Source organism: Cyprinodon variegatus, unplaced genomic scaffold (assembly GCF_000732505.1).
Source record: "Cyprinodon variegatus isolate N-32 unplaced genomic scaffold, C_variegatus-1.0 Scaffold1377, whole genome shotgun sequence".
In the NCBI taxonomy this organism is placed as follows: domain Eukaryota; kingdom Metazoa; phylum Chordata; class Actinopteri; order Cyprinodontiformes; family Cyprinodontidae; genus Cyprinodon; species Cyprinodon variegatus.
The window spans coordinates 126,294-136,178 of NW_015151830.1; the positions used below are offsets into that span (position 1 = coordinate 126,294).

Sequence of the window (9,885 nt, forward strand, 5' to 3'; positions counted from 1 at the left end):
TCACCTTGTGTTTTTTGTGCAATGACAATAAAGGAAGTCTAAGTCTAAACATTACCGAACCACCATTATTTATAAAACAGAAAGAAACCATACTCCTCAAACTAATATTATTAAAAAAAACAGTTAACCTCTCTTCATTTGGTCCTTTATCATGTCTAACTGAAGTTATATGAGCCATTGAGGAAGGTAAACAAAGAAATACTTGCAGTTTGCAGACCCCTAATTTAGAGATACTGTGCAAAGAGAATAAGCAAATGTCCTTTCCTCTGTTTGTTTTGACTTTTTGAAAAATAGAACAAGATTTCATAGGTGCAAGAGTCCAATGTGGAAGTTATTAACAGGCTAGCTCTGGTGATTTTGCCAAAAAAAAGAAGAAAAAAAGGTTTGAAAACCTAATCTGTACAATGAAAACATATAGCCAAGTAAAATCTTTCTTTTGTTTGTTTGTTTTTTTTTTTCAAAACATCTTATTTTATAATTTTCCTACTTTAATAGAAATATTTATTTAGGACAGTTATAGTTTTTTTAAAAGTTAGCATACACGGTTTACGTTTGCATTAAGATGCTGTCACCATACTCTTATGTAAGATTGCCTTTCACAGCAGATTGAACAAGAGTAAAACAGATACATAACTACACTATACAAACATTAGTGCTGGAGATCTGCAAGAAAAAAAAGTTAAATTAAATTAATAACAACCACAGGAAATGCAGGCTCTTACATAATATCTGCTCAGTATAAGAAGATTTTCTCTGTTATTAAAGATAAACTGAACTAGAAAGAGATGTTGAACTCAGCCTGTGCTGCAGCAAATGAATAGCTTCATGCAGCTCTTATTCTAATCCTGATAAGAGGCTTTCTCGGTGTTGCTTGGCTCTAGCTCGCGGAAGCCAACTCAGATGCATTTCCATGAAAACAATAATGCCTTTCATTCATCTGAACAGTAAAGTGGTCAGCCATTCAAATAGATGAAAAATATTTTCCTTTCTCTGAAATCTAAACAATGATGAACTTCTGAGAATTAAAGTGGCATTGATGAGATGAGAACAAATCTCTGTTTTTTTTCCTATCCTTATAAAAAAGGAACATATCAGCCTGTAGATATAATAATATGAATAAATCCCACATCCTATATATAAACTATTAAATAGTTAAAAATTGCTGCTGGTCCTTTTTAATAACAAAATGATCTAAATCTTTTTATATTCACATACATTCATTTAAAAGAATTAAATAAGATGATTTACTTACAGTCATTTGCACTCTAATAACCTGCAACCAATTCACATTCGGAACGTTACAATCACGTGTTTTATAATAGCTTTATGTCACACATGAACAGAAATGTATGTATATTCAAGAAGCAGGAGTAGAAACACACTATTTTCAATTTCTTAAATAATTTTTTTTTTTTTTTCTTCAAATTTCTGGTATCCATTAGAAGTAAGCTCTAACTAAGTCAACAAATTAGAACTACCTTAGTAAAATTGCCGTATTTTTTTGGATACTATTTATCGGTCCACAGTTTGTCACACTGCTGTTTCTCCTGCATGATGTTGATTATATGCACTGTTTAGAATGGGCAGTGCATGTCAAAAAGCATTCCAGAATTAGCCGCAAAGGTGATTTTTTTTAATCTGTTGTCCTTCTTGGTACAATACAAAGTACAATAAATATAAACATTACACAAGTAGGAAATATGTCTCCATTTTTAACCTTCTGTAAATGATGGGAGATTTTCATACTCATGAGCTCTGATAATTTGCTTTATTATTTAAAAGTTAGGTCATTGCAAACCATCTTACGGTAAATCCACAGGTTTACTTTTACAGCCAAGAATAAAAAATAATAGGATTCAGTGCACGCTTCACAAAAGCGTAGGTAAACATAAAAAATTACTTTTAGGACAAACTGTTGTGTTGGTCTAAGACCGAGTTCAGTCATATTTGGTAATATTGAGACTTCTTGTATTTTGACTATCTCCGTTTCCCCCCCAGGACTTATCCTGCGTTGATGCAGGATCTGACTCTGCTCCATATTCACAGCATGCTGCCATGGAGAATAATCCCAACCATGTCCATGTATCTTTGCCACTTCTGGGTCCACAAGGCTGCCATCTTCATATGAAGAAAGGGTAGTTCTGCAGGTAGTGCAGCAGAGTCTTTGGGAGGGGCAGCTGGTCGGTGCAGTTTGTGTGTTTGTTGATGGCAAGGCGTGCCAGGTGCTGCAAAGAAGGAAAACCCTTCATGTTGAGCAATGGACGTAGCAGTTTGAGAGGGACTCCGCTGTCTTTAGGTGCATGCTGCATCAGGTCCGGCTTAATTGGTGGCTGGACTGATTCCAGGTCCTGCGGTGTCTGCCTTGAGGTGGTGTAGTGTTGGATGAGGCTTGGAACATTTGGGAAAGCTTGTAGCTGAGGCAGGTGAGGGGATGTGGAGTCTAGCCAGAAGCAGCCCCTGTTGTACTCTATCCGCACACTGGTGGGTCCACAGCGTGTTTTCACTGACAGGGCTAGCATGTACTGAGGGTGGCTGCTGTCCCGAACCAGGAATGTTCCTTCAGACCTGGATTGAAGAACTTCCCGAGCTTGGCTTGCTGACATAGAGCCCCAATACCAACCTGGGGAATGGATATGAGTTTAGAAATGTAAATCAGCTTTGTTCTTTCAAAACAAGACTAATTGTGTTAATTTACCAACTGATACTAATTCAGCTTTTGTCAGTTTAAGAGAGGCATTATGAAGAATAAGCTTACTGCTCAGTTTCGATTTACATATGTGTAGGAAATATGTTTAGATTGGGATTCTTCATTGTTTAAATATTTTGCTTCTTGCAGGGCTGCATTTAGGAAGACATGTGCAAGAGCCAGTAATGTAATTTTAATTTTACACATAAACATTACAACATACCTAAAAGATGACAGAAAATATAGCTTTACTTTTAGAAATGTTTTATCTGTCCCAAAAATATCTAAAAGTCGGTCACCTCTAAATGGCAATGTAAAGCAGTGGGTGAAACAGATTAGCAATCAAAGAGAAATGTTTACAACATGCACCTAAAGATAAATTAGAGATTCAGCTTTAGCTGAAACAGTTACATATTTGTACATATTTGATTTAGGACACCTCTGATTTAAAAAAGGGGAGCATCATGGATTCTAGTTGTGTTTTTTACATTTCTAAAGAGTTTCTTTAATATTCATTTGAGACCCAGCTAAGACCTTCTTCCCCATAGTTTCTGCCCATATGGGTCCAATTAAAAAGGCCCACGGACCTCTTTGGCCCGTGGTACCGATCCAATCTAGACAAACTCTATAAAGGACCCAAATATGTTTTCTGATCTGATGCTTTACCTGAGGTCTGCAGATACTGTAAGTTGGTGGTGATGGAATTGAGGTCTTGAGCAGCGTTCCAGGCTGGAGGCAAAGGCTGTGGGTAGCATGAACTTTGAGGTTCCTCATGATGTAAAATGGATTCTGCCCGGGCAACCATTACGCACTGACAGTGGGTCCCAACTGGAAATACAGAGGGTAGTATCAAGAAATGTGTCTTTCGCCAGTGAGTTATTGTTCTTTTCAATCATCCATGACTATAGCTGTAGCTATAGCTATCCTTAGCACTAAGTGTCATTAATAAATCATGCTGCAACTAACCATGACCCTAACCATATCCCTAACCCAGTTGAGTGTTTTTGATCCCCAGCAGTATTTAGATAAAGTAAGCAACCTTTTTAAGAGCCAGCTAAGACATCTGGATAAAAAAAAAAATCCTCTTTTTTATTTTTTTCTAGAAAACTTTCTCACGAACATCAAAAACTTTTTTATCTACTCTTGTAAGAAGTGGTGGAATTAACTTAACGTAAATAAAAGTGCTACTCTGTAGTATGAACATTTTTTGTTTTTGACTAAAGTGTGTATGTAAAAAACACCAAAAACAAGCTATGGCATGATGTTATTCATATGCTCTCATCAAGGGCTCTAATGTTTATCAACTTTTATAATTTTTTTAAATTTATTTAAAAGATTCTTCTTTTTAAGGTGAAGAAAAAAAAGTACCGTTAGCTGCAAAACATTTATTCACAGGTTGGAATCTATAGTGGAATAAAATCCTAAAGACACCGACTTTAACCTTCATGATCTCACAAATATGTCTTTGGGGTTTTTCTTAGATCTCCTTTTCTTCCCTTTTATTTATCGTCTGTAGTTGCAGACATTTAGTTCCCTGGTTTGTGGATAGCATTCAGAGTATTTATGCCAATGGCCTTACTTTTAAGGGAATAGAAATATAAAACATATCTTATTAGATTAAGGTCTTGGTTATTTCTGAATCGTAGTGTTAGGTAACATGCATTCTTCATTAAAATGCAACATTTTATTTGTATTTGAGATAATTTCCCAGTTTGAACAGCCAATTATTCTCATATTGTAACAATCTATGTGACCCTTAGATGGATGAGAATTCATCGGGATGTTCAAGAACAACCTACAATTTACCAACACTGAAGATATCACAAACTGGAAAATGGAAGAACATTAAAGTCTTTCCACAGTAAAGGAGGTTTAATTGATTTGGAGATCTTTGACAATAAAACAAGTGAATGCGGCATAATAGACTTAGTCAAGCTTGAATTACAGGCTTCAGTAAAAAAATAAAATAAACCGTTTGTGTGCCGTCAATGATACAACAGATTTCACAAAATAGAAATACTGACCCATGAAGATAAATCTAAAAGTATCAGCTTAAACTCTAAATGGTTATAACAAGGAGACATTTTAGTGTTCTAATAGGGCGATTATTAAACCTTACATTGTAACTGGTATTAGCTTGAAAAAAAACCCTGGAAATCTCAGCACATGGGCATATGTTTACTTTGTAATCTAACTTCTAGTTGTTGTTTATCTTCCATATCTGCAGTGAAGCTCTAAAGCATGCATCTGTTTATCTGAACGATATTTTTATTTCACCGAATGTTTCTTTGTACGTTTTTAGACCCTTATCACCAGAACAAATTCCTCGTACAGGTAAAAATAGATAAATAAATAAAAAGTTTCAGTATAGCTTTCCCCTGATTCAGAGAAAAAAAGGCTGAACATCTGGGACTATGCCTGAAATTAGAGTCTGTCATGCGAAAAAACAAGTAATTTAAATTAAGCATTCCATTTTGATTAGGTAAAACTGGTCAAATATTAACGAAGATTAAAACAGAAACTTGGTAATAGCAATAAAGCATACAGTTAAATATTTAAATGTTTATGTTAAAACTGGGCAGAATGGTTTTAAAGAATCTTCTCATTAATTTAACGTGAGAAATTCCCTAAAAAAAACTGAAGCTCTATCTGAGGTTGTTCTTCAAAGCACTGGATTTTCATGGCATTTATGTCCATTAATGTANTATATATATATATATATCCATAAATATATATATATATATATATATATATATATATATATATATATACTAACATGCTGTTGTTTGCCTCCATCAGATCTCATAGCAACAATATTGAATAGCTTGTAATGTATACAAAACAATATATTGTTTGATTTTTTTTCCCTCTGGAATCCACATGACAACTTGAAAACAACAATAACAACAATCTAATTAACAGTAACCATAGGACTTACATGAATTACACTCAACCTTCCAGAATTACTGAGACTATATCTGAAACAACCTTACCTGAAATGAGGGAAAAAGGAAAGTATTTCAACCATTAAAAACTGATTTCAGTTACTGAAGGTTTTGGAGCTTCCATAAGTCTGAACAGGAGAGGATCCGTTGTGTGTGTCTACGTTTTACATGAGAGCACAGCTGCAGTGTGAGCTCTGTGAAAAATGCTGCTGCACACAGTCACACAGCAGCTCAGTTCAGCTGAGGGTTCCTGGGAATCCGTTTCCAGGAAAGGTTTAGTGTTTCAGCGCCCGCAGTGACAGAGAGGCTGCAGCCAGCAGGTCCTGATGGTCTGTCAAGCCAACACACACAAACACACTGCTTCCCTTCAAATGTCAACATAAGATGAAGAGATCAATTTGACAAAAAAGGGAAAACATTTTTGTTTGTCACAATTAAATGTTATAACAACAATAAATAAAATATATTGAACAGCATTGGACAATTTTCAGAGGTACTCTATTGACATATTTTGGTTTCAATCACACTCTTTTTAATACATTTTTCTATAATGAAATGAAAATAAAGTATAATTTTGTCTGAGAGTGACTTATAAGATTTTTTTAGATGCTGCACACACATCCACAGAATAACAAAATACACAGAAAAAAATAATTGTATTTTAATTTTTTTATAAAGGAAATATGCTAAAGGAAATCTTTAAGAGTCATCTGTTAAACAGATGTATATTTTCATTTTAAGAAATGCCAATAAAGTTAATTATACTTTAAATATTAATTTATATAGGACACTTTTAGAACTCTGAAGACAAGATCCATTATAAGTTCAGATCTGGGTCTATATTACATATAAAAAATCTGAGAAACAAAAAAGTGAACCCTCAGGTCTGTAATGAGGGTGTTTTAACTAATAATCTATTTCTCTTATTATATTAACTGTAAATTATCTGCCGCAAATAATCAGTAGGTGTACAAGAATTTTGACAAAAACCCTTCTTGATAATTTCATGGTCATTTTTCATTTATTGCTATTATTTCAGGATTTAAAGGTTTATGCTGATTCTACCAGGGCTGTCGTTTGTTTCTGTTAGTTTTAGATGAAAATCTAGGAGTTCTACTTCCTGTAATATTTGTAACTTGATCTGACTGAATTGTAGTTTCATGCTGTCTTCCAGTTCAGTCAAAACAGAAACACAAACACTGTTAATTTTAATTTCTATTACAGACTGTTTTATAACATGGGTATTAAAGCTTGTAGTTTTCTTTTCTAGTAAACTTTAGACATTAGCTGTTAGTTTGCTGCCTTATCAGATTTCATGATTTCTTCACTATCATCTTTCAGTTGTTTGTTACTTGAAACGTCTGCATCAGGTGCAGCTTCTTTTTTTTCTTGGAAATTAACTTCTTATCTAAAGTCAGCCTCTTTTCTAAGATTAATCTTAATCTTAACATATTTTGCATGTATTGAGATAATGACCACTTGAAAAGCTGCTGCTTAGCTCTAAGCCTGGATTCCAAGAAGAAATGTTCACATCAGGCCTGTTTCCCGTGAGGTATGAAAGCAGCACAGCACAGGATTCTGGGTAGATCTCCTTCTTGGAAAAAAAACAGGCAACCCCGTGACCCCTGCTGCTGCTCCCTGCATGACTATGGGATTTCACTTACACACGTGCAATTAGGAGGAACACAAGGAAAACACAACTAAATACATAAAACGTTTGATTTAATTACAGCGTAAAATAACAAACTTCATTTAAATGTTGCCAAATGTCAATTAGAGGCTACTGAAGCAGTAGATTACTGTGCCACTTTAGAGTAGATCTACTATATCATAGTGCCAGAAAAGCACTACGAATATAACAAATTCTGAGCTATTTATGTTGGTCTTTATGAGTATTGAACTTTTTTTTTTCTAGCCACACAAAGTAGGCCTCCTTTTTACCTACAAATTGTCTTGTCACAGAAAAGATTGTGGAAGAACTTGTTTATTATAGACCTTTAAAAGTTATATAATCTAGCTTAGTCTTTTTCAAGTTTAAATAGGGTCACATCTGGGCAAGAATTGCACTAATAATAATAATAATCATAATGATATTGATAACAATATAATAATAATAGAACTTTATTGATCTCACACTCTGTGATGGACTGGCTTCCTGTCCAGGGTGTCCCCTGCTTCTTGCCCGTAGACAGCTGGAGATAGGCAAAAGCAACCCTCACAACCCCAAATGGGATTAAGCGTGACAGAACTTAGGGGGGTAGTGGGTGATCTCACACTGGAGAAATTTATCTCTAAATTTAACCTATCCCCTTGGGGAGCGGCGGGCTGCCATTGTGCGGCACCCGGGGAGCAGTGTGGGGTTAAAGGTCTTGCTCAGAGACCCAGAGTTCAGGCTGTGGGGATTGAACGGGGTACCCACAACCTTCTAAGAGCACAAGCGTACTGCTTTAACCACTAGGCCAACAATCCCCCACTTCTTTTTTTTTTTTATAATAATAAAAAAGTGCAATGCGCTGGGATAAAATGAAGAGGCCCCTATAAAAATATTTTTATAAATAAAAAACATTATGGACGACTCTGAATATCCTCTTCACAAAACTGCTGAACAACAACAGACTCTTCAATCAAAGGCTTCTCCAGATTCTATGCAAGACAGCCTGCTTGAGAAGATCCCTTCAATCAGCAGGTTTTTTTTCAAGCCATGAGAGATTATTTCCCCTAGATTTCAGTGAAAGAAACATTAGTTTAAATGATAGTTCTTACAAAATGCATGTATTCATATAATTGCAATCTGTGTGTCTTTTATATGTCCTTTAATATGTGTGTCCTCTATCGTGCCCTACAACTGATGTCCTTTTTCTGGAGTTTATTGGTTGTTCTAGAGGAAAAATCCAGATTCTATTAGACATGACGCACATCAGTACAATTCCATTATTTAAGACTATACACAACTGATAGGTATGTAAAATGAGAGCTATGGTACATGTAAGCATTTAAACATCTCTCACCCCACCCCTCATACTCCTGGGTGGGCTGGGTGGCTTCTTCAGATGAAGCTAACCCATTACATAGATTACAGGCATGTCTTGAAGACATAAAAAACTGGATGACTCTTAACTGCTGCTCCTGAATGCAGACAAAACAGAAGTTATAGTCTTTGGACCAAAGTCTTTGAAAAATAAGCTGATTAGTCAGTCACTTCATTTGGATGGGATTAAACTGATTTCAGATAATAAAGTAAATAATCTTGTTGTTGTTTTTGATCAGGACCTGTCATTTAAATCCCATATCAAATGGGTTTCTAGAATTTCCTTCTTTCATCTGAGGAATATTGCAAAAAATTAGAAATATCCTGTCCAGGGTTGATGCTGAGAAACTAGCCCATGCATTTGTTACTTCAAGGCTGGACTATTGTAATTCTTTACTTTTAGGAAGTCCACAAACTGTAGTTAAAAGCCTTCAACTGATCCAAAATGCTGCATCCAGAGTTCTGATTAAAATTCAAAAGAGTGATCATATCTCTACTATCCTGGCTTCTCTTCATCAACTTCCTTTTAAATCCAGAATAGAATTAAAAAAAAAACCTCCTCACATTTAAAGCCTTAAATGACCAAGCTCCATCTTATATCAGAGATATGATTGTTCCTTATGTTCCTAACAGAGGACTTCACTCTCAATCTGCAGGTTTACTAGTGGTTCCTAGAATTTCTAAAAGTAGAATGGGAGGCAGATCTTTTAGTTATCAGGCTCCTCTCCTGTGGAACAGACCAAAACTCTAGGTATCTGTTGGAGACACATTTCCAGTGTAGGGGTTACTGTCCCTTAGTGCTCTGATGACTGCGAGCACTACAGTTGCTTTCACCCTTCAGGCTCTCTATAGTTCTTCCCTGAGCCCTAGGTATTTCTCTAGTTTCTCATGTTCTTTTTATCATTCGGGATGGCCACATCGATGACTCAGCCATCCTCTGCTGCTTATCAATGATCACAATGTGTGGTTGGTTAACCACAACTATTTTGTCTGTATGTATCTGGCAATCCCACAGGACCTTAGCTCTGTCATTCTCCACCACCTCCCATTGTTTTCTAATATTTAAGGTTATGTTTATTTAGTTTGGTTAAACATTCAAAAAATTGCCATTTAAATCTAATAAATCTTTCTTTAACAGAAACTACCCCCGTAGACACTAATTTCTAATCAAAATTCACTTTTTGTTGCAAATTATCCCCTGGATTATCAATAAATCAGAATCTTAT

At 35.4% G+C, this 9,885-nt stretch overlaps 1 protein-coding gene across 1 annotated transcript; it reads right to left on the minus strand.

Annotated features, from left to right (window-relative positions):
• Positions 1-496: 496 nt before the first annotated feature.
• Positions 497-5,873, minus strand: LOC107103109 (cytokine-inducible SH2-containing protein-like). Its single transcript, XM_015402636.1, has 3 exons — positions 5,680-5,873; positions 3,353-3,514; positions 497-2,620 (listed from the first exon to the last, which is right to left on the minus strand). Exons 2-3 carry the CDS (start codon positions 3,489-3,491, stop codon positions 2,121-2,123), a joined length of 639 nt encoding a protein of 212 aa, XP_015258122.1. The 5' UTR covers positions 3,492-3,514; positions 5,680-5,873; the 3' UTR covers positions 497-2,120.
• Between the last annotated feature and the right edge of the window lie 4,012 nt (positions 5,874-9,885).